The 26140-nt window shown below is 38.2% G+C and overlaps 1 protein-coding gene across 7 annotated transcripts in view; it reads left to right on the forward strand.

The window, feature by feature from the left end:
- Window positions 1-26140, forward strand: part of ldb2a (LIM domain binding 2a) — a 66634-nt gene that overhangs the window by 37793 nt on the left and 2701 nt on the right. The window contains exons 3-8 of one of the 7 annotated variants that reach the window (XM_077577545.1): window positions 1329-1501; window positions 10610-10732; window positions 14894-14977; window positions 18450-18573; window positions 20258-20311; window positions 21376-21512. In XM_077577545.1, the coding sequence (XP_077433671.1) occupies window positions 1329-1501; window positions 10610-10732; window positions 14894-14977; window positions 18450-18573; window positions 20258-20311; window positions 21376-21512 (695 nt within the window). Of the gene's footprint in view, window positions 1-1328; window positions 1502-10609; window positions 10733-14893; window positions 14978-18449; window positions 18574-20257; window positions 20312-21362; window positions 21513-26140 lie in introns of all 7 variants that reach the window. The other 6 variants (XM_077577546.1, XM_077577543.1, XM_077577544.1 and 3 more) reach the window with 6 other exon arrangements.

Consider the following 26140-nt stretch of genomic DNA (forward strand, 5'->3'; position numbering starts at 1 on the left):
TTCATCCCCCCGCCCCCCCTCACCCTCCCCATGCCACCCCCCCTCGGAGCTCTTGCTCATTAGCAGTCAGCTCCATTGCGAGACGTACTTTGTTTTGCAGTGCGGGCCGAGCGAGGGAGAGAGAGAGAGAGAGAGAGTGGGGTGGGAGGGGGGACGGGCAAGTGAGGGGTCCAATTGCTGCTCACGATGCCGAACACTGTATGTGTTATTTAGCCATGCCTGACTGTATTGAGTTGGAAAAACATGCCAGTCATGGCTATGCACGCACACACACACACGCACGCACGCACGCATGCACACGCACACACACACACATACACACACACACACACACACACACACACACACACACGCACACACACACACACTATTTCCCATAAGTAACAATGGAGCTGGAGACTTACTGATTTGAATGTGATGTCACTTTAGCATGGCAACTGTTAGCATGTTAGCGTTGTATCCATTGTGACGAGTACCTGACTACAGACTTTGCTTTCAAAGTCAGAGATTTCGACACAGTGATTAACCCATTGCCTCTAGATGTCACAAGATAGCGGAAAAGCACTACTTTTGTCCAAATGAAACTCCTCAACTCACTTCAATGCAATTCCATGGCATCAAGATGCCACAGGATGGTGGCAAAGCACTTCTTTTGTCCAAATAATGCTCCTCAACTCAACCTCAATTCCTGTGCTTCTGCTTACACACGTTTTTGTATTTAAGTAGCTGTCTTGCTATAAGTTAGCATAGTAGCTATTTGCTTGTTATTCTCAGAATGTCCTAGCATATTATTGAATTAACATTAGCATACCAAGTGTTAGCAAGTTTTTTTATTATTATTATTCGCAATTCCTGTGCTTCTGCTTACTCACGTTTTCGTATTTAAGTAGCTGCCTTGCTACAAGTTAGCATACTGACTATTTTCTTGTTATTCTCACCATGTCCTAGCATATTATTGAATTAACACAATGGGTCCACATTAGCTATACGATTAGCATACTAGCTGTTACTGCATTTTCTATATCTATCCAGTTTAGTATACCAACTTATTAGCATGCTATCATTTTATACATTCTCATTTGAAAGCATTTTACTACCACTAGGTATGATTAGTTTTCCATTCATCTGCCTTTACTTTTAGCCTTGCGGTATGTTAGCATACAAACTCTTAGCATTTTATACATTCCCATTTGAAAGGGTATATCTAATTACAAGACATGGTGTAAAATCCATTTCCTTTTTCTATTCCGGGTGACTGTTATCATGTGAACGTTCTGTATCTGACTGACCAGCTCTTTCCTCGTCCTCTGTGCCCTTCTCTGCCGCAGCGATTGGCCGGACGCTGATCCCCCGCTATTTCAGCACGGTGTTCGAGGGCGGCGTCAGCGAGCTGCACTACATCCTCAAGCACTCCAAGGAGTCCTTCCACAACTCCTGCATCACGTTGGACTGCGACCAGTGCACCATGGTCACCCAACACGGCAAGCCCATGTTCACCAAGGTAAAATCCACACCTGTCCATCACGTCATATGTGCGCTATAGCTGAAAATCCGCATTTCAAAGTTGATGATATAGCGAGGGCATGAAAGATCAACTTGGAATCATACAACAAGTTTTTTTTTGTTCCTCTGTTTCACTTTGCTGCTGTTTACAAGTCATGCCTGCATATTATTCATCCATTCAATTTTGATTCATGATGGAAATAATATTTTCCCAGGGGCAAAATTGCATTGCGCTTGATTTTTTTTTCTTTTTTTCTTGTTTGATTCCAATTTTACACGATAATTAGAATTGGCTTTGATAGCACCCCTGGAAATGTTTGCTTTCAAACAAAATGGAACATTTCCATTGATGAACATGCCGACCAAATGTTGCTAAATGAAAGTAATTTCAGGGGCTAAATGTTCACATTTGTGGAGGTACTGTATTAGTTTCCTGGTTTCTAAAATTGTGACCTTATATATCAGGGTTTCAAAATGACCCTAAAAAGCCCGCTTTGAACCAAAATGGCTGACTTTCTCTGTCTTTTCAGACATAGGTTCTTGAGACTTTTTTGTGGGTCTACTCATGATTGACATTCCTACCAAATTCCATGTTGCTAAGTGAAACTGGTTGCTGGAGCTGAATTTTCTAAAATTTCAGTGTTACATATCAACGTAATTCCGAATGACCCTAAAAAAAATGCTTCAAACCAAAATGGCTGACTTTCTGTGTCTTTTCAGACATAGGTTCTTGAGACTTTTTTGTGGGTCTACTCATGATTGCCATTCCTACCAAATTTCATGTTGCTAAGTGAAACTGGTTGCTGGAGCTGAATTTTCCAAAATTTCGGTGTTACATATCAAAGTGATTCCGAATGACCCTAAAAAAGCTGCTTCGAAACAAAATGGCTCACTTTCTCTGTCTTTTCAGACATAGGTTCTTGAGACTTTTTTGTGGGTCTACTCATGATTGCCATTCCTACCAAATTTCATGTTGCTAAGTGAAACTGGTCGCTGGAGCTGAATTTTCCAAAATTTCGGTGTTACATATCAAAGTGATTCCGAATGACCCTAAAAAAAATGCTTCAAACCAAAATGGCTGACTTTCTGTGTCTTTTCAGTCATAGGTTCTTGAGACTTTTTTGTGGGTCTACTCATGATTGAGATTCCTACCAAATTTCATGTTGCTAAGTGAAACTGGTCGCTGGAGTGAGAATTTTCCAAAATTTCAGTGTTACTTATCAAAGTGATTCCGAATGACCCTAAAAAAGCTGCTTCGAACCAACATGGCTGACTTTCTGTGTCTTTTCAGTCATAGATTCTTGAGACTTTTTTGTGGGTCTACTCATGATTGACATTCCTACCAAATTCCATGTTGCTAAAGTGAAACTGGTTGCTGGAGAGGAATTTTCTAAAATTTCAGTGTTACATATCAAAGTGATTCCGAATGTCCCTAAAAAAGCTGCTTCGAACCAAAATGGCTGACTTTCTCTGTCTTTTCAGACATAGGTTCTTGAGACTTTTTTGTGGGTCTACTCATGATTGACATTCCTACCAAATTCCACGTTGCTAAGTGAAACTGGTTGCTGGAGCTGAATTTTCTAAAATTTCAGTGTTACATATCAACGTAATTCCGAATGACCCTAAAAAAAATGCTTCAAACCAAAATGGCTGACTTTCTGTGTCTTTTCAGTCATAGGTTCTTGAGACTTTTTTGTGGGTCTACTCATGATTGAGATTCCTACCAAATTTCATGTTGCTAAGTGAATGAAACTGGTTGCTGGAGCTGAATTTTCCAAAATTTCAGTGTTACATATCAAAGTGATTCCGAATGACCCTAAAAAAGCTGCTTCGAAACAAAATGGCTGACTTTCTCTGTCTTTTCAGACATAGGTTCTTGAGACTTTTTTGTGGGTCTACTCATGATTGCCATTCCTACCAAATGTCATGTTGCCAAGTGAAACTAGTTGCTGGAGCTGAATTTTCTAAAATTTCAGTGTTACATATCAAAGTGATTCCGAATGACCCTTAAAAAGCTGCTTCGAAACAAAATGGCTGACTTTGTCTGACTTTTCAGACATAGGTTCTTGAGACTATTTTGTGGATCTACTCATGATAAATACTGCTATTAAGTTTCACATTGCTAGGTGAAATTGGCTTCGGGGGCTGAATTTTCAAAATAATATATAAATCCGAGTTTCAAAATTTTAACCAAATGGCTGTCTTTCTGTGGGGTTTTTTTGGGGTGTAGATTTTTTTAAACATTCTTGTGAGTCTAATCTACTACAGATGTCAACCAAACTCCATGTTTTTCAGTGAAACTGTCTTCAGGGGCTACATTTTCAAAAATGGGGTGTTACGCATCAGAATTTCACGGAATAGCAGATTTCCCGTGTCTCCTTCTTGAGACTTTTTGGTGGGTCTACTCATTATAGACAAGACTAGCCAGTTTCACATCAAGTGAAACTGCTTTTATTTAGTAGCAACAGCAAAAAAAAAAAAAAAAAAAAAAAAATCTCAGGGACAACAAGCCTTTCTTTGAAAGACCTCAGTAATGGACAAAATGAGTCTTAAATGTCCGCTCCAAACCAAAACTCCACACTTCCTGTCGTTTTCAGACACGGGTTCTTAAAACTTTTTTTTGTGGTTCTACCCATAATCGACATGGCAAATTTCACTATCTGGGGTTTCTTACACAGATGAACAATCCACGTTTTGGAGTAACCCTCAAAATGCTTTTTTCATTTGGCCTGCGAATATTATCGACGCAGCAAATTTGAAAGACGTGCTCTAATGATAAATAACACAATACATAACATTACCATTCAGATAGGAGCCAAGCGCTGCCGGCCCGGTCAACACAAAGCAAAATTTTTCTGCCCGCCGTGATTCTCTCGCTCTTTTCATCTGACTCTAAATTGGATGAGAATAATTAATTTATTAGGAAAAAGAAAAAAGAAAAGAAGAATTCCAATAAGCCAGCGTGTTCTCCCTCAGCTCCCAGCAGCGCCGCTGAGCCTCGCAGCTCCGGAGGCCCGAATCTCAATCAGCTCTGCTTCGCCTCGCTTTTCCCTCACGCACCCCCCCAACACACACACACACACACACCAAACGCACCCCGCCAACCCTACCTCAACGCCACCCCCCCCCCCCCCCTTCTCATCCCCCTGCCTTGCTCGCTCGCTCATTCTCCTCCACCGTTCTCCCTCTCATCCCCACTCCCCCTCCCCTACACCCCTCCTCTGCGCACCCTCGACACACACACACGCACACACACGCACACACATGCATCCTTCATCCCTAGAGAAATCATCCCCAGCTCCCATCTCGCTCTCTCCTCCACCCTCTCCCTCTCTCCCTTCTTTCTCTCGCTCGTTCTCGCTGTCTGTCTCTTTCTTTGAATGTCTCTCGCCCACAATTCCACATTAATGGCGCAAGCACATTTTGAGTTTTATTGGGATTCACACAGTCTTATTTTGTTCCTGAATTTTTGGGGGGGGTATGTTCGTAACAGTGTCATGCCGTGTTTGTTTTTGTAATAAATGTGTAATAATAATGTAATAACAATACAGTGTTAAGAATGTAATAATGCTACAAATAAATTTGTAAAAAAAAAATGTAATAACAACAGTGTGATCATGCATTGTTGTTTTTTGTAATAAATGTATAATAATAATGTAATAACAATACAGTGTTAATTAAGAATATGCTAAATAAAAACATAATTTTAAGGTTAACTTGAAATATATTTTTTTACATGTATATCTTGGACAAACAAAATACAATTGTATCTTTCATTGTGAAGTGCAACTTTTTTCATTTTTTTTACGTAGGCTTTTATGCAAAGTTTTAATTGCTGGAAAATATACATTTATGTTACTTCAAAGAAAACCTCACCAGTTCTAGCCAGATTAGCATACAAAGCCTACATATTTGAATGTTGTTGATGTTTTAGTAACTATTTTGTGTAATACATTTTCTCATAACCTAATGCTAGTTTGTGCAAACCTAACATCTAATTACACGTAAAACATTACATACGTGTCAAAGTAAAATAAAATAAAAAATACACATTTCAGTTGATACAGCTTCTGTACCAAAACTTTAATTAACTGGGAGAAAAATTACAGGATCATCAACTTTTTTTTTTTTACATGAATTTTAACATGTCAAATTAAAAGAAATTAGATTTTTTTACAAATTTAATGTGTTGATTTTTTTTTCTGTGTGATCTAATCTCATCAGCTCGACTCTAATTCACGTAAAAGTAACATCTAATTACAAGCAAAAATGTTTACTTTTCCAAGAAATTATCTGAATTTAGTGTTGAATGTTACACAGAATATGCATGAGTAAAAATTTTACGTATTTTTATGTCGATTTGTATTGTTAAATTGTTTTAATATGAACATGTAAAAATATGAATAATATTTTTCAAATGCAGGATTTTGCAAAAACATGTGTTGTTTTAATTTTCTTCATTGTTGAGCGTACTGTACTGATGCTTACTCATCAATTATGCTAATTTGCACACAGTAAATAAAGTCATCCTCGTCATCGTACCAGAAGTTTACGTTGTCCCATTGTTACGCCTTTCCATCAACTTTTGTCCTGTCATTTGTATTCGGCGGCAATGTCTGGCATCATACAAATTGATTTGGCCGCGCTCGGCTCGCGTGTCACTAATTGATTGAGCGTCGCCGTGTTGTCCTTTGGCGCTCCTCGCCGTCGGAGATGCCCTCGTGTCAGCGCCGCCGTGCGCAAGATTTATGACCCCCTCGGTCCTAAATCAATAGGAGGGGGGCAAGGGAGGGCGGTCTGCGAGGGGGCTCCGACTGTTTAATGGAGCGCTTTTTAATTTAGGGGAATCTCCCTCAACTTTTCAATGACTATTTATGCTGAGATAAATTGATTGGGAAGCATTGTGCCGTGACAAAAATATATGAGCATGTGATCGGATCCATGCTGGATTTTGTACAAAAAGCTTGCATTCGGCGGTGTGATATATCGCCCAATGGTGCCACCAAGACGAATTCTAGCAGCTTTATTACACTGGGCAATTATTCTGATTTAAGCTCTGTGGCCGTTTATTCTTTTGAGGAGTTAGCGGAGGCTAAGCTAACAAGACAAGTGGGAAACTGTATGAAGTGTATGTTTGTAAAGTGGAATCTCAAATTCCAACTTTTTCAAGTTTACGTGCTGTCACAAATCCAGGTCCAGAGAGTGAAAAACCCTGGAACCGTTTGGCCTTAGGTCCTAGTGCTAGCTAGCTAGCTCCCTAGCAGGTAAACGATCACCATGGGTGCTAGCTAACTAGCTAGCTCGCTCCCTAGCAGGTAAACAAGCACCATGGGTGCTACCTAGCTAGCTAGCTAGCTGCCTAGCTTGTAAACGAGCACTATGGGAGCTAGCTAGGGAGCTAGCTAACTAGTGCTTAAGACTAAAGCCAAACTGTCGCAGAATTTTTACTTTCTGGATGTAGATTTGGCACCTCTGGTCTTGAATTGTGAGCAGAAATTATGATATTAGCATCAATATTGCATCAAAATGGCAGGGCAGCTTTTTCATGTTGGGAAAACAAACACCTAGGTATCGGTACTGTATTGGCATCGGCCGATACTGCAAAACTGGATAACGGTAATGTATCAGGGGCCAAAAAACGGTATCAAAACAACACTATTCAAAATCATATGTTCTTAATTCTTTGCAAAGAATTACTAATATTGCTGCATCTTCTGTTTCGTCATCAAATCTATGAGTAGTATGTCTGCATGTCTTAAAATCATAATGCTTGAACAGTATTTTTTTTAAACAGTTTTTACTGTATTTATTTTATAACGTGCAATATTGTAGAGTGCTATTTATCTTATTAAGAACTCATTACAATTTTTTTATTGGTGTTTTTTGGTGCGCTAGAACGGATTAATAGCATTTCAATTCATTTTAATAATGGAAGATGATTTATTACCGTTGTTTCAGTTCCTTTACAGTCCGCGTTGCAAAGTTCAGCTTTTTTTATTTAATTTTTTTTACCAACAGCATTATCTTCTGGATCTGGTTGGTTACTGCCCCTCATGTGCCCCAATGCAAGCGGATAGAAACATTAATGAAAAATGACATGACTCTAGGAAGTTCAGTGGAAACGTAGCTTTTGCGTAATCATGTCACCAAGCGATGCGGCCTTACTTTGACCCCGTATGTGTGTGTATGTAGGGGGGTGGGTGGAACATCTGGCAGACAGAGGGATTTAAGCGGCTTTTATTTATTTATTTATTTATTTATTTATTCATTCTCAATGGTTTACTTTTAAACACTGGCGGATTATCTTGCAAATGCTGCTTAGCCCGTTGACAGATCGTTATCGTCGACTTAAAATAGTTTTAATTATTATTTTTAATAATAATTAAAAAAAATTAAATTATTACATTTAAATTAATTAAAATTAAAATTAATAATTAATTATTTTTATTTAACTAATTACATACAATAATGTAATTAATTTACTAATTTAATATTATTAATTACAATAAAACAAATGTTTAAAATGGCACTCACTGTTCTAATACTTTTGGAGGAGGTTGTCTTGTCCTGCTTCTTTTGGTACTTTAATACTACCCACCATTCCTCCTCAATTTGACTTCATCCTTTCCTTACTATACCTTTTAGAATTAATAAACTATATCAGTCCATGTGGGGTTACACAAAATAAGTATTTTTCTTTTGTATTTAATCTGATAGTGACTACAAGCAGAGGTCATCGTGTATATGAATAAATAAATTTATTTAATTAAGAAAAGCAGACCAAGATAAATCATTCTGAAAGTTTATCCAACATGAATTTGACCTTTAACCTGTATAATGCAATTGGGGGGGAATGTTGGGAAGGGCAAGTAAAAAAACACAATGAAGTGTGTTTAAAAGGAAGTTAGCATACCACTTGCCAACAAGTACCTCTGATTTGCTCTTTTTTTATTTATTTTTTTTATTGAGTTATAGTAATTGTATGTCACATTAATAATGTAAATAAAAAGAGATAACTAATAAATAAATATATTTTTTTATTAAAAATAAAGATTTGTGCACATACAGATTATTATCAACATAAAGTGTCATCTTTTGGTATCTGGTAAAGCTCTGTTCTCGAAAAGAAATAATAAACTAAATTTTAAATAAAGTTTTCAAGTGAGGTTTTCACCGGGTACTCCGGTTTCCTCCCACATTCCAAAAACATGCATGGCAGGTTAATTGAACTCTCCAAATTGTCCCTAGGTGTGAATGTGAGTGTGGTTGTTCGTTTCTGTGTGCCCTGCGATTGGCTGGCAACCAGTTCAGAGTGTACCCCGCCTACTGCCCGAAGCCAGCTGGGATAGGCTCCAGCACCCCCGCGACCCTAGTGAGGAAAAGCGGCCAAGAAAATGGATGGATGGATGGATGGGTTTTCAAGTGATTGACAGGTGATTCTAGGTGGCATATGACAAGTTGGGTCAAACCATTCCGGTATGGGGGAAATGCATTTTTTTTAGGATACTGAAATTGAATAGCCTACTGAATATAAAATTAATTTTATGAACTTATTTTGTTCTGAAATATTTACACATACTTTTTAAATATATTTTAAAATCTCACGTACACCCTGGAGTACCTTCATGTACCCCCAGGGGGTACACGTACCAGGATTTGAGAACCACTGATCTATCCCATGTCCATGCTTTTTCTGCACAACAGCAAAATGGGAAAAAGGTTTATTACAATGTCTCAAGTTGCTCCCATATTGAAGAAAAATGCTTATTAGCTTGGATTACTAAAAACGTGCCCCCCCAAAAAAAAGGAGCTATAAATTGACTTATTTTGCTTTCTGTGTGCAGCCTTCTCTGGAGCAGTCTTGCTTTCCTGTTAAAAAAAAAAAAAGTGAATGTAAAAGTGTATCTTCCAACCAACTGTTATAGACGCCCAAGACAAAAGAAGTTCAGTTCAGCCAGAGTTGCCAATTAGGCGCGAGAGAGAGAGAGAGAGATAGACAGAGAGAGAGAAAGGATGAAGGAGTAGAACATTTTCTAGCCCCCTTTAGCTGAAGCCAGCGCTCGCCGGGGCACTTGCTCGCTCCAGCTTCTCCCCGCTCCGCGTTACCGTGACAACCGGCAGTCGAGAGAGGAACGGAGAGAGAGGAGGAAAAAAAATCAGCTGATTAGTCGGCATGGCAACGGCCAAAATGTAATCCCAGCAGACACACTCGCTCTAATCAATGCCCCCCCCCCCCCACACACACACACGCCCCCCCACCAACCCCCCGTGCAGATGCTCTCCAGAGGATCAACAAGAAAGATGCTGCACCCCACATGCACCCCCACCCTGTGCCACGCCTCAGTCACATACTCAAAACAAATAATTAGTCAAAGATAGGAAATATTACAAACAGGGTGACTTTTTGAGGCCAAATCTGTAAAATGGTCATCAAACTTTTACACCAAACTCTTTAATTGGCATACACTCTTAAAAAAAAATAAAAAATAAAAAATAAAAAAGCTAATCCATTTAAGGGTCAAAAAGGGACCAACCACTTTTTACATGGGTCAATTGGACCGCCTTTTTTTGGGGGGGTAACAAAACAACCTGAAAATTTGGTTTATAAATAAATAAATAAATAAATAAATAAATAAATAAATAAAGGGACAGTGTGTAGAATTTTGTCAAAAAGGGACCAACCATTTTTTACATGGGTCATTTTGACCCTTTTATTGTAAAAAAAAAGAAAAAGAAAAAAAAAGTGCCCCTTCCTGGGAGCTTTTTATTCATCATAATTTTTAAAATAAATTATATATATATATAAAATTTTAAAAAATCTATGTCATCAATTTCTTCCAAAATTGTTTGGAGACACTATCAGTTGAGTATTATTTGAGATCTCATGAGAATTGTGCCTTTACAAAGCTCTACTTTTTGAACAGGGGTGTGTAGACTTTTTATATCTGCTCCAGAGGGAGAACTGTCTGATATTTCCTGATCCTGGTTGACAGTCGTTTACTTGTTGATTTTGCTGTTGGCAAATGTTTGAGCCTTGGTGGAGATCCCCCCCCCCCCCCCCAAAAAAAAAAAAAACTGATTCTAACAAGTGTCAATGTGCCGGCAGGTTTGCACGGAAGGTCGTCTGATCGTTGAGTTCGCCTTCGATGACTTGATGAGGATCAAGACGTGGCACTTTACCATCCGGCAGTACCGAGAGCTCATCCCCCGCAGCATACTGGCCATGCATGTGAGTTGTGCCACACACACACCATAACCCGGAAATTCAGGCACATTGAAGCAGAAAGATTTTTTTATTTTTTTTTTTTGAAGCGAGAGGTATTGTCTGATGGAGAAGTTGGATAATAATAATCGGCTTAATGCCAGTAAGTGACATTCAGTCCCTTGATCTGTTGACTATGTCTAGACATGCAAGCTGTGCAAAAACACGCGCACACAAATCTAATTATTCTGCCCAATTATAACACGCCGAATTGTTTTAACTCTATATAGACAATTTGTTTAATCAAATAATCATTCCATCAAAGGTTGGATTAGAGAACCTTAATTGTAGAAGGGCCTTTCTCTGTTCCTGCGCACAAAAAAGCAAAATGTCCAAGGAGAGTCTGCTAGGATGAATTTGGTATGGAAGAACAAGCCCCTTAAACACTTTTGGGATGATCTCTTTGTGTCCCAATATTTTTGTCCACATGTTTGATTTCACGTCCTGTAAATGTCCCAATACTTTTGATGTCCCAATATGTTTATCCACAAGATGTATTCCAATTAATGTAGATGAAGTGTCCCAATACTTTTGTCAATATGCAAGTGGCATGGGTCAAAATGTTCTGCCCATATGTTGTGTTAATTACTTCCTGATGATTGAACATGTGACCCAATCAGGGGTGTCAAAATTATATTATAAATTTTTTTTACGACACATAAGTAAAATGAGCCCAAATTTGTCTCACTATTGGAAGTGTGATAGCTAAGTAATTTCTGAATATTTTATTTACTTGCGACCACTCAAAATGTTCAGTGGCATCAGATCTATCCATACATATATAGTTTTTATTTATTTATTTGATTTTGATGCCCTCTATGTACAATAAAAGCAATATTGTCCTAAGAGCACAACTAACTATCATCTATATATATATATAAAAACACTCATATTCGTGTGCACGTCACTGTTACTGCATCCACACACGCTCACAGGCCTGAGCTCTCCATCCCAACCATACTTTCTTGTTTTGGTATAAGAATGGGGACATAGGAAGCACATAAGTCAGCTCAACCAAAAATGATAATTAGCTCTCTAGCGCCGTCTGGTCTATTATGGCTTTTATGACTCTTAAGTAAAAAAAAATAAAATAAATCTACGTTTAGTTGATGCCCCGGTGAAGGGATAAATTGGGTAATCGTGGGAAATGCACTATAACACATCAGATGTACAGTGCATCAAAAAATGTGAAAAATTATGATTTATAATGGGAGTCAATGGGCCAAAATTTGGACATTTTTACTTATGTGTACTGTAAAAAAATAAAATTCCCTCATATAATAATGACGGTAATAATTTTGAAATTTTGGACGGTATCATGTTGAACTTGAAACAATTGGGTGCAATTTCAGCTCACTCTGGGATTTTTTTTCATATGCTTTATATTTGATATTAATATTAATAAAAAGCCTCAAATTTGACATTTTCCTTACGAGGGTTTTAATTGCGCTGAGCTGTCACCAACGTCGTACAAATGCAATTATACCATCTAGTGGCACAAAAATGACCTCACCACAAATCAATATCACACTTTTTTTTACAGTACAGTACATCCTTTTAATTTGAACTCAATTGTGTGAATTAAGTCACGCGATCAATTATGATTAAAACGTTTTAATCGCCTGACACTTCTAATCCCAATACTTTAGTTTGTATGTGATTGTTAATTTTCTTATTTTCCCTCTGTCTGCCACTTGTCCCAATACTTATGTTTTTTTTTTTTAAATTATATATATTTCAATACCAGTAGATGGCATGTGTCCCAATTAGGGCTGTCACTATCGAATTGTTTTAGAATTGATTATCCTTTTGATTATTCCATTGATTAATTACTAATTCGATGGCTTTGCACCACTTCTGCGAAAATATTACTGCAGCTTACCTTGAGTCGCTTTGCTTTGAAACTCTTCTTGGTTTGTGTCCGTATATCTTTATTGTACCGCCCCCTGGTGTCCAAAGCGAGCACACCAAAATGAAAACAATATGGCGCAACAAAGGGGCATTTCCATTCATTTCAAAGCAAAGACATGTGACACCCATCCTAATACTTTTGCCCATATATTGCATCATATATGTGATGTCATTATGTGTGTGCGTGTGTTTGTTTTGGCCCAATCTTCTATGAATTTTCCCTCGCCGATAAATTAGCCCCTCTGGGTGCCGTCGCACTAATTCCTGAAGAGGTGCATTTTGGGTGAGTGTGTGTGCGCGCGTTCACTCTTTTTGACGGCTGCGCCTCCTAATGAAGGCACACACAAACACACGTGCGCGCACACACCGGGAAATACGAGTACAGTCCAAAACTCAAGAGACTTGGACCTTTTTTGACTCTGAATTTTTTTCTGCTTATTTGGGGAGCGAAGCCATCACATTAATCATGTGACACATGACCCAGTGTGCTGCCCTATACTCGTAGTTGTTTTGTTTATTTCTATTGTGCAAGATGACGGTTATCATGAATAATGAGCCAAAAGAGTGTTTTCTTTTTTTGAATGATGTGGATTACACGCCCCAAGTTGCCCAGTATAGCATCCACTTATGGTTCCGAATAAGAAAATGATAGCTATAATCACATTTTACAATGTACATTATATTGCGTGTGAGTATCTAAAGCTGTTAAGTGCTGACTGTTTAGTGGCGTGGGAATGCACAGTAGCCGTAAAGTCAAATAAATCATCACCTAAGTAAGCGTTAGAGAGCTTTCTTTGCTTAGTGTGAAAAATGCAAGGAAAAAATGTAGTGTGAAGACATAATGTTCTTTTGTGAGGCAATTTCTCTTTTTGCGGATGAAAACGTGGTCAAAATCTAGACTATGTTTGCTAAATGTGGCGGCGTCAAAACAATGTTGAACATGAGATGAGTGGTTCCACTCCAGTCCTGTAGGGGGCAGTCATAACTATTACAAAGTGGGTGTATCACAACAGTTAGTTATTTTTTACACCACAGCGCCATTTGGTGGGTTGTTGCATTTTGCCTTATCCGTTTTTTTTCTCCCCAAAAATGTTATCTATGTATTTACATTAATTTTGTAATTGAACACTACTCAGTATGACATAATCTTCTCTAGCCCTATTGGTGGAAATTCTACTGTACAGGTTTGTGTCACAATTTTCACTTGTTGCTAGGTAGAATTTTCCCAACACCCTAGAGTTGTGCCTCCAAGACTGATTTTAAAAAAAGTATTTTTTTTAATGTTTATATTTTTAAGTCCCACACATAAGTCTGTATTCTGGATACTTTGGGGCAGAGGGTGCAACTGCCCCACACAGTCAACAAAGGACAGGGAAAGACGGTAGTTACTACAGAAATTATTCTGTATGATACATCAAATATTAATTTGAACAACTTTGTGTTACATATAAAGAATGTTTTTTGTTTTTTTAAACAAAAAAAAGAGAGCTTATCTCACCACTGGACCCTCAGGGTTTTTTAGTTTTTGTTTTGTTTTAGTTAGTTTCAGTATTAGTTTTTGTTTAAAAAAATGTATTACTTGTGTGCAATATTTAATAAAAACCATGATAAAATGAGTAAAATTATAGTAATTAAAAAAGACTAAAACAAAGGATATTTTCACTATAATTGTTGTTATATAATTGATAATTAATATAATGAATATAATTATAATTTGTCTCGTTAACAACCTTTTTTTTTTGTTTGTTTGTTTTTTTTGTTCGTTTTTGTTAACTGAAATAACCTTGTTCCCCACCTTTGCCACTAATGATCAAACCCGTAACCGTTTCTGGTTAGCCTAGCGGTTAGCATCGCGCACATTGACATCGCTGCACATGTTTGCTTTGTTTATATTTTGTGAATTTCCCTCCCGGAAGCTGAGAAATCAATCAGTGAAATCAAGATAAGGACGTGGAAGTAATAATGTTATTAATTATACGGCTTGATTGGTGTGACAATAACAAAGGTCTACTTGACTTTTAAAATGACAATATGTGCATTAAGTGTTTTTTTTTTTGTTTTTGTTTTTCAATTCCAACTTGAGTGCATCAAATGCGTATGAATACCAATCAGCCCAATTGGTTGCGGGTAATTGCTTGTATTCGGATTCAAGTAGCGAGTATTGTGTTGTTTTGTGTGGTTTGTGGCCTTTAAAGTTTGTCTGCCTGCTTTTTCCAGGCACAAGACCCTCAGGTGCTGGAGCAACTGTCCAAAAACATCACGCGCATGGGTTTGACCAATTTCACCCTCAACTACCTCAGGGTGAGCATGGGCGGGGCCGTATGTATTTGGTGTATATCGTGTATGTGTACCATCATATTGGCATTTGGTCATTTGGATCCTTATTGGCCCAACTGTTAATGTCTCCTCGCTGATGTAGCAGAAATACAATTCCTCTCTCTTCTTTTTATCTACTTTCTGCTGGCACTTGAGAAAACAAGCCAATCTTTTCTTCTTTACTCATGCATGTTTATGTAGCGTGTCTAAGCTATATGATAACCACAAACACGAAGGTTGTGTGTGCTTTTTTTTTTTTCTTCTGTTGACTGACATGCTCGTATTTTTCCAAATGGCGAGAAGGCGAGCGAGCGTGAGGCGGAGGAATTAATTGGATACAGAAAATTAGCATAACATTAATGAACGCTCCCTGTTGAGACGCGTAATTGCGAAAATGGCAGCACGCGATTTGGGGAAGGGTGGTGGAGGGGGGGGTATTGGTGAAGGGGTTGGGGGGGCGGTAAGGGCACCTCGGCTGCTTATAATAACCCAATTGAGGGAGACACAAAGGGGGTTGGGGAATGGAAGAAGTGGGAAGGGGGGTGAGGGTGGAAGGTGGTTATTCGCCGCTGCATGTTTTTGTTTTTCTGTCACAATGATTGGCAATGCACAAAAGCATCTGCAACACAACCGCTACACCACTTTTTGTCCAATTATGTCCGCTCTTGAGGAATAAACATAAACCGTTCATTATTTAGGAATTTGGGGTCAGCCGTCTGTCAAGTATATGTGATTCAAATTTGGGAGTAATTGGACAAAATTTGCTAGGACACGTTATTGTTTAAAGGACCAATGCAAAATTACCCTACACAGTAAATTTTTACAAAAAAAAAAAAAGACTTTATTCTAGTGCTGCGGGATACTGCAAATTTTGGTATCAATCCAATATCAAGTAAATACAGGGCCAGTATCGCCGATACCAATATCACTATCAATACTTTCATATATATATATATATAGTGTGTGTGTGTGGAGTGAGAGACCTTTAACCCTAAACAAAGTGCACAAAGTGATCATAGGAAAACAAATTTAAACAAATTATTTATTTATATACTGTTCAGAAACTACAAATAAAAAAAAATAATGAAGAATTCCGCCTTCATTGCACTTCTTTTATGATTTTTTTTTCCAACCTACCAAACCCCAGCAGTGCATAAAAGAGCCAAACAGACTAAACTACTAGATCGATCGATAGTGACGGTATCGATCAGATATCGAAAATGACTTGGTATCGATCATATCGATATTTGGATCGATCCGCCCACCAGTACTATATTCAGTCCCACTCTAAACAAAATAAACTTTACACATGAAAGATTGTAAAATACTACTATTACTGTTATTACTAAGTGTTGAGGAACAATCCCACGACCTTCAGCATGAAAGACAGCCACTCTATTACTTGAGTTAAAATTTAATTAAACTACTTAGTTTCAGGGACTGGATTTTTCTATTTGGTATTTTAGTAAAAATCGGAAAAACTCTCTAGGACAAGTTCATCATTAAAGGACCCCTGGAAATGTCCTAAAATGGTCGACTTCTTGTATCTTTTCAGGCATGGGTTCTTCAGACCTTTTTGAGGGTCTCCTCATGATAGATGTTGAACAAATTTCATGTTGTTCAGTGAAACCGATTCCAGGGACTGTTTTTTTTTCCACCCATGACTTCTACCTGACAATTTTTGACAGGGTTAACACACCTGCAAAATTTTGTCATATTTTATGAATGAGAAAGTCCTCTCTAATGCAAAATTAGGCCTAAACCACAGCACATTTCCCCCAAATTGTTGTAGTATAATCCGGCTGGTTATTATTGCTGTGCAGTCTATCTTATCCATCATGCCACATGAATGCTAGCTTCCCTTCTGTTATCTTAGCTCGCCAGTCCATACAATACCCTTTCCTCGTAAAAGGGAAAAAGTCCTGACACCTTCCCCTCGTCGCTTTCTCTTTGGGAATACATCAGCATGTTTTGCATGTAGCTCAGCTTCCTTCTATTCAGTCTGAAAATAGACGCGGGTTTCAGGATGAGAGCCAGCGCCGCTCGGCTTGACGATCACAAGCTAACGTGGAGAACGCTAGAAATGAGAACAGCCTGGAATAGCTGACAAACTTAAGTGTGTTAAATTAGTAATATTAAAGTTAAGCTAATAGCTAACAGATAGCTAACAGAAGAAATAACGTCTTGTTGTTTCAACTCAATGTTGTTTGTGTTGCTAGGTGACATCGTCCTTCATGGTGGCTATGACAGCAATATGGCAGGAAAACATGAATGAAATGTCTTCTTTAACTACAACAAATAAATTTAGGTTTTTAGCTTTTTAACAAGGTGGCAAATCCAGGTCCAGAAAGTAAAAACCCAGCCACACTTTGGCTATAGCCCCCGATGCTTGCTAGCTAGCTAGCTACCTCCCTAGCAGGTAACTGACCACCATGGGAGCTAGCTAGCTAGCACCTGGGGCTAAAGCCAAACCGTGGCAGGAATTTTACTTTCTGGACCTGGATTTTCCACCCCTGCTTTTAAGTAGGGATGTAACGATAACGGCAATATCGTGATATCGCAATATTAAAACTGCCACAATATATCGTTGTCATCATGTCACGATATTAAAAGCAGTACATCTGTTAAACTTGAAAAAAAAAGTCGGGTGGATTTCCATTTGTGCAGTTCTAACCCTCTGGTGGCTAGTTTTTTAGTGCAGTTAAATTTTCACAAGGCATGTTTTGGCCCTTTTATGTTTAAAATCCACGCTAATGGTCAGATGAAGAGGAACGTAATATGCTTGTGTGTCAATATGTGGAGGAACTCAATGTGTGCTTGCATTAGCAACTAAGTGCCTCAATATATATATTATATATATATATTTTTTAAATATAATATTTATATTTTTAGAATATTTTTCATTGCTGTAATGTACAAAAGCACAATAGTGTGTGTGTGTGTGTATTTTTGTATGAGCTCATTTTTTACAACATTATGACCTTTTTTGGTATCGCCAACCTCTCCACAATATCGTATCGTTACCTTCATATCGTGATGATATCGTATCGTGATGTTTGGATATCGTTACCTCCCTACTTTTGGGCACAAGCATGTGATACAGCTAAATTTAAAGAGTGATTCCTGCGCCTTGGATAATAAAATCTTGGGATGCGTAAAGAGCTTAGCAAAAGTTGCGCATATTAAAATAAAAATAAGAAATAGCCTTGCGCCATTTAGTTGTGTGTTTTAACAGACTCCGAGTTGCTCTGGTGCACATGACAATAAAGTCCATTCCTCCAACTCTTTCATAAACGCCCATAAAAGTCTGATTTACGGGGCAATTAACACATCAAGCGAGCAGAGCAGCAAAGCCTGCCTTTTTATGGATTTCTTTTAATGGGGGGCAGCGCTTCACGTTACTCATTTGCATACTCTTTTTTAATTTATGGGCATTTTTTGGGGGTCTTTCTTTTAGTTGTGCGTCATCCTGGAGCCCATGCAGGAGCTCATGTCCCGACACAAGACGTACAACCTCAGCCCGCGCGACTGTCTCAAGACGTGCCTGTTTCAAAAGTGGCAGAGAATGGTGGCGCCACCAGGTAAGTCTTGAAGTCACAATGCAAAGGTCTTAAAAGTGCAGGAGACAACTTCAAAAACGATGACATGTTTCCCTTTAGCAATGCTGTCAATACAGATCATTGTCAAGTCAATTTGAATTAGTGCCAATCCATAACTGGCGTTATCGTAATGGGAGGTGGGGAGGCAGGGTGCAGTATTTAAGCAAAATAATTATGTATAATATTAATTTTATTATTAATACGGACTCAAGCAAAAAAAAAAATATATATATATATATATATATATATATATATATATATATATATATATATATATATATATATATATATATATACAGGGAGGACATGTTACTGGGAGGTGAGCATGATCAAATTTGCACTGTATATAAAATATAAAGATTAATATAATAAAAAGTTATTAATAAATAATAATAAAAATACTATAAAGTAATAAAAATATACAGATATCAAAATACTATTTGCAAATATATTATAATTTTTTGTCATTTTATATTAATATATTTTGTTCACTTTTTGTTCACGATTTTTTTTTATTATCTTTTATTGATAATTGATTTGCATAATGTTATTATTCATATCAGTTGGTTATTGTTGAATGAGTTATTTAATGTAATCTATTAAGTAAGTATATGATTTGTTTATTATTTTTGTAATTTATGATTTTATTTTGGATTTTGTATTGCAGATTTATGCCTATTAATATTAGTTTTTTATTGTCAATTATTTTATTTAAGGTAAGGGCATATTAATAAACTATATTTATTTAAATTTTTATTTTGGATGGTATAATTTTTTTGTTTCTACAATATTATTACTTTATTATGTTATGTATGTTTAAAAAAATAATTAATTAATTTTTGTTAATAAAATGAAATATTAGTCCACAAACAGAAGCTTTATTACATTTTTTATAATAAAATATCTACTGTGTGTAATGTCATTATTATCATAGTATGATGCAGTACGCTTAAATAACTGTAGATGATAAACCGGTTGTTAGTAAATAAAAAAGTTAGTAGATGTCTTTATTATTTTATTATTAAGGGGTATGATTTAAAATGCAACAAAATAAAATACTGTACTGACGTGAAGCCCTAATGACATATTTTAAAACTGAAGACGTCCACCGCTAGCAGCTTCCATATATCTGCTCCCTCCTTTTTGTTTTCCTGCCATTCTTCTCCGTGTTTCTCGCGACAGGAAGGAAGCATCCGCAGCATTTGCACCCCCTGATAAGTCTTTTATTTTTTGGATTTTTTTTTTTTTTTCCGGGAGGGAAACGGGAAGCCATTGCAGTGCGTCAGCGGCGCAGGAAAAAGCCGTCGGATACCACAAATCTGTGACAATGGTTTGCCGAGGCGCACTCGCATCTGTCAATGTCAGCCATGCAAAGAGGAAAGATGCGGATAAGGACAAAAAAACAAAAAAAAGTCAAGTACAGTACAATGGAAGCTGTACGTTCACCATTGTTCCCAGAGGAAATCATCCCCAAAAAAATAACTTGACGAATTGTGAAGGAAATGTTTGTAGTAACAAATAAAAAGAAGTTAGCCATTGTACATAAAGTAAGAAAGCAATGAAGGCAATCAAGTTCAATTGAATGAATTTGATGTTCACTTTCATCATCACTCTGACTGAAAAAATATATCTGCACTGTCGAAATCACCACCATTTTGGCTTTCAGCTGGGCACCCGCAGAACTTCAAAACGGAAATATTCCCCACCAATCACAAAAAAGGTATCTTTTGTTCCCAGACGGGCAAAAGCCTCGCCCGCCGCCCGCCGCCCCTCGAACGCCTTGACTTTGCTGCATGTTCCAATAAGGCCTGCGCCATAACTCAATGCATGTTGGAATGCTCGTTAACAAAAATGATTTGAACTGGAAAATCGTTTGTCACTTTAAATTATATCGAGACGTGAATTGAATCGTCCTTTTTTGGGAAAAATTCCCACCAGGCGTTTCAATATTTTAAGCGTAATTAATCACGTGACTTCAATAATTAACTCACAATTAAATTGCAAATGTTGTATCCGTTCTAAATGTACGAAACAATGTACAACAGGTTTTCATACTCTTGTTAACATAAAAGTGTTTTTAAAAAAAAAAGTTAAACTAATAGAAATATGGCTGCATCTTTTTGTCATTGATACAGTAATTTCCTTATAGTTCATAAAATTGAGCTACAATTAAAAAGGTGTACGGTACTGTAAAAAAACGAGTGTGAGGTCATTTTTCTGCCACTAGATGGCATCATTGCGATTGTAAGACATTAGACACAATTAATTGCAAATGTTATACCTGTTCTAAATGTACAAAACAATGTACAATAAGTTTTCATACACTAGTTAACATAAAATTGTAAAAAAAAATAAAAATAATAGAAAAAGTTAAACCAATAGAAATATAGCTGCATCTTTTAATCATTGATACAGTAATTTAATAATAATTCATAAAATTTAGTTAAAATTAAAAAGATGTACTGTACTGTAAAAAAAACGAGTGTGAGATCATTTTTCTGCCACTAGATGGCATCATTGCAATTGCAAGACTGTGACAGCTCAGTGCATTTTTCTTTTCATATTAAGAGCTATCCAATCTTTAACATGAAGTAACTTTTTTAAAATTGTAAAATACAACTTGACTCCAGTTTCCACAAATATATGCATTATTATTAACATATATATATATATAGTACATGCATAGCTTGTGCATGGTGCCGGCCGCCGTCCCCCTTTTGTAGCCGACTGTATGCGTTATCTCCCTGGCATGGCCTCTGTTTGTGTTTGCTGGTCGCGCCAAAGCTGAGCCCGCCCGACAGACCACCACCAAGCGGAGGAAACGGAAGAACTCGGCCAGCAGCGCCAGCAGCAGCGTGGGCGCCGCCGCCGGCAAGAAGCGCAGCCCCGCCACCAACTTCAGCCTCTCCAGTCAGGTACCTGTAAGCATCGACTCCATCCTGGTTTGACTCCCTCTTCTTGCTTTTTTTTTTTTGTCATAAGAACGCCAAACAAGTTAATTGGCGATTGTGTAAGCAAGCCAGTGTTTCCCAACTATTGTTGAAAAAGAAATTTGCATGTGAGGTGCAGGTGCTATTGTTGTTTGCTTATCATTATTAGGATTGTTGAAATGTTAGCATGAATTAGCCCCCGGTACCATTACTCATTAATGGCTGGCATTTTGAGTTAAAAAAAAAAAAAAAAAGGTCATCTAAAGCGTTATCATCTCTGTGACAGGTACCTAAAAGTGAAAAAGACATCTTTCATTCTACTTCATTCAACAAATTAGCACCAATCGGAAGCAGATTAGACAGCAAGTCAATATGCTAATTTTTTTTTTTTTTTTTTTGCCAGTACCCTCAAGTGTGGACGGATGGGGTCAAAGTTTAAATAACATCTCTTTGAGGATTCGACATAACAAAATTGTGTCTAATGTAGCAAGACACGGGGAAAATAATATTTTATTAATATTGAAAAGCAACGACGATGAGTGTTGGCGATGCTCAGAACCACCCCCCCCTCTCCCCCTCCACACACACACGCACACACACACACACACCATCACCCGCCCCCCTTGCCCCGTCAAGACCCCAAAGCAGGTCACATGTTCCGCACTTCATGTTCCCAACTCTCAGTCAACTAAATATAGATTCACTGTGAAAAGTTTTCTTGGCAAAGTTGAACCTCCAAAACAAATCTTTGTTTCACTTTCTCTCTCTCTCTCTTCTCTCTCTCTCTCTCTCTCTCTCTCTCTTTCTCTCTCTCTCTCTCTCTCTCTCTCTCTCTCTCTCCTCGCTCTCGCTGTACGAGGGGAGGGAAGAAGAAGAAAAAAGAAACCCAAACGTATTCCGTCTGTCTCCCACACACTGTGTCCTCGTTTGCTTTCACTGCCGTGTCTGTCTGTGCCACGCTTCTTTGCTGTCTCGTCATCTTCTCGCATTTGTTGCCCTCGTCGCTCTCTCCCGCTCGCGCAGGCGTCATACACACTCACGCGTACACGCACGCACGCACACACTCACACACACACCAGGCGTGCAGTTGTTTTCTCTCAAACAGGCAGTCTGGATTGGTGCCAGCTCTCATTATTGCCTATGTGAAACCCCCCACCCCCCAAACCCCCTCCCAATCCCATCTACTGCCTCACATGCCCCACCACAGTACCACACGCACGCACACGCGCACGCATTCACACGCCTCTTGAACACTGGCAGCGCGGATGCTAACACGCTGGATACATATGTTGCACGCTTGCTGTCTTTGTCTGAGAAGTTGTTGGGCTTTTTGGTGTGCGCGTGTAAGTGTGTGCGTGGACGTGTGTGTGCGCGCGTGTGTGTCTGAGCACGAGCCTACGTGAGCCCAATGACAACAAGCAGTGGACCCTCGCCAGGGGAGGAGGGTGGGGGGTTCTGCTGGCGGTGGAGGAGGGTGAGGGGGGGGGAGCAGCCACTGGAGGAGAGAACGTGTGTGAATATGTGTGTGTGTTAAGGAAAAGGGTGCCTACAATGTGCAACAGTGATCTCTAGTGGCCAAGTGTGTGTTTTTTCATAATACTGTATAAGGAGCTTCATTAGTACCTTGAGTTTCATTCATTCCCAAATCATCTTTTCCCATTGAAATGAATAGGAGATGCCATTAATCCGTTCCAGCTTTCACAATAAAACCAACAAAAAATGTTTGTAATGTGTTTTTAATATAAAAATACAATTTAAAAAAAAACAATAGGATTGTCCTTATATACATATGCTAATGACATAATGTAAACAAATGAAACAGTTTTAGCCTCATTTTTTGTTTTACTTCATTTTCATAGACATGCTAGTCCTTTTGGCGTGACCACCATGGCCACCTGGGGGCACTATAGTACAGACATGTGGATCTAACGTATGTGGAGACAGTCTCTGCTACTCATCAGTCATTCTTTTCAGAGGATAAAGAATATATGTCTGTGAGTATTGCTATTACTCAATCAATTAAAAAAAAAATACAGCGACAAAGACCGAATGTGATATTCAAGTATTTTGGGAGATCCGTTTTTGGTATAGTTAACATTTGCACTATTTAATATTGGCAATTAGAAACAATTTTCCAGTTATTATTATTTTTTTAATATTAATAATAAATATGTAAAAATAATGACTTAAAAATATAAAATATAATTAACTCATTCAAATGTCCTACTTTGTCCTTCACTGCCCAAAACTTTTTTAACATGTTTTTTTTTTTTTATGTTTGTTTGTTTCTTTAGTGCAAGAGCATACAGAAAGCTTTTATGCAGCTTCTGACATGAATAAGTGGCTAAGAGCAATGGTAGTTTTTTTTAAACGGCCAGCAGGTGGCAGCAGACTATAAGAGATCAACCAGGGCCATGTTGCAACAAGCTCTTTTTGTCAGTGTTTTTACCAGGAATGTGAATATTGATTAAACTTAGCTATATTATAATGCTAATTGCTGCAAAATGGAAACAGATAGAAATATACTTTATTTTATTTTATTTTTTTCCTGATGAAAGAAGAGACTCTAATCTTTCTTTTGGTAGGTTCCATGTTTTTATAGCAATGGAATAGAATATTCTGTGGACCTTGCAAAATCTGTCAAAATCCAGTAAAACAGCCGGAAGCGAAGGGGGTTGCTTCAGTGAAAACGGCTGACAGTGAATGAGCTAATATGGAATTATTAAATGCAATTATTAATCCTTTTTCAGATCAAACTTTAACCACCGTAGAATGCTTATTACTGTAGAGGCAACGTTAAAAGTATGTTTTTCCAACCATGACTTGATAGCAGGGCTTGGTAAAGATCCAGAGCCACTCTCAAGCTATTAGACTCTCAACAATCATCAAAACAATCATCCACAAACCACACAGTTGTGGGAGGATCTGATTTGGTGACGTGTTCCTGCGCCACAGACACAGTGTGAAGTGCTGCCTCCATGAATGAAAAAGCTCTTCTTTTCTTTAAGGCAGCTCACTTTATGACCGCAACCAGACACACGCGCGCGTTATCCTCTCGAAGTAGAAGCCAACTCTAGTCACAATGCTCAAACACAGATAGAGTTAATTTCCTGTTCTATGGTTATCATCATGTTTCCTCTATGTCACCAATTAAAGGTAATTGCTCTAAAATATGCTAATGAGCCACTAGTTAGAAATGGCGTGGGCCCATTCCAAATCTGGGGCGCTCTGCCTCTACTAGCACCAAGGCTAACTCTTAACGAGATGAGTAGTCAAGTAGGCAGCGGTAATTAGCGCGCAATTAACACGCCGCCAAGTCTCGCACTCGCCACCAGCTGTTGTCATCAGAGGAGTTTTTGGCAGTGGGCGGGTGGGGGGTCCAGAGGAAGGTTGACGGGCCTCCTCGTGGGAACAGATGGCAAACGCGGCGCGCTTGTTGGCAATCAGCACGTTTTTGAGCTAATGACTTAATTAGCTATGCAAATGGACAAATCAGTGTGGATATTGTCATTTAGTTGAAAAGCTCACCTAAATTAATTAGCCCGATTAAGGCATAGCTGGGCGGAAAAACGATTGCAGTTGGGGGGGTTTCTTGGTGACTTTGATAAAATGAGTAGCATAGTGGAGAAGTGGATAGCACTTCGGCGTCATGGTTCTCGGGTTCTGGGTTTGAATCTCAGCTCCAGCTTTTCACTTTCAGTGGATGATAAATTGAAATTGTCCATAGGTGTGAACATGAGCGCAAAGGTTGTTTGTTTGTATTATTGCTGTCAGGCTCCAAAATGACAACAAAAACAACAAAAATACATCTTAAGTTACCAAACACCAAATTGTTCAAATTGGTATTACACCTTATAAGGCTAATTTAATATACTTAAAAAAAAATAATAATAATAAGCTAACTTATTACACCGTGATGGCCAGTTGAAGCCGTCAAAAAATGAATCTGCACACAAACTTATCTTTGTAGCCAGTGACCAGATCTTTCTACATGGAAGCTTTCCAGCTGTCCTTTTTTTTAAAATTTTTTTAGCAAAGCAGGCTAACTCAAATGTCTCTCAAACTTTCAATCTTGAGATGACATAATGCTGCACGGCTCCTCAGAATGAGAGAAGAAGCAGTTAACACTTTAAATGGGTTATTAATATTAATTAATATTGCGTTAAAAAAATAGCAGACAAAACAGGGAAAGGCCAAAAGTATCAGTTTGTGAAAAATATTAAATTGACTATTTTGCGACATACGAGGTTTACCTCACCTCTTGCAAATCCAAGTCCAGAAAGTAAAAAATCTCCCACATTTTGGCATTAGCCCCAGGTGCTAGTTAGCTAGCTCCCATGGCGCTAGCTAGCTAGTATCAGGGTCTAAAGCCAAACTGTGGCAGGGTTTTTACTTTCAGGTGCTAGCTAGCTAACTCCCTAGCAGGTAAATGAGCACCAGGGGAGCTAGCTAGGGAGCTAGCTAGCATCAGGGGCTAAAGACAAACTGTGGCAGGGTTTTTACTTTCTGGACCTGGATTTGCCACCTCTGACCTCTCGTCCAAAGTCAGCTGGGAAAAGCAAGTAAAGTAAAGCACTTTGAGTTGCTTCTTTACATAATAAGGCGCGATATAAATAAAG

This window comes from Vanacampus margaritifer, chromosome 10 (assembly GCF_051991255.1).
Source record: "Vanacampus margaritifer isolate UIUO_Vmar chromosome 10, RoL_Vmar_1.0, whole genome shotgun sequence".
Taxonomy (NCBI): domain Eukaryota; kingdom Metazoa; phylum Chordata; class Actinopteri; order Syngnathiformes; family Syngnathidae; genus Vanacampus; species Vanacampus margaritifer.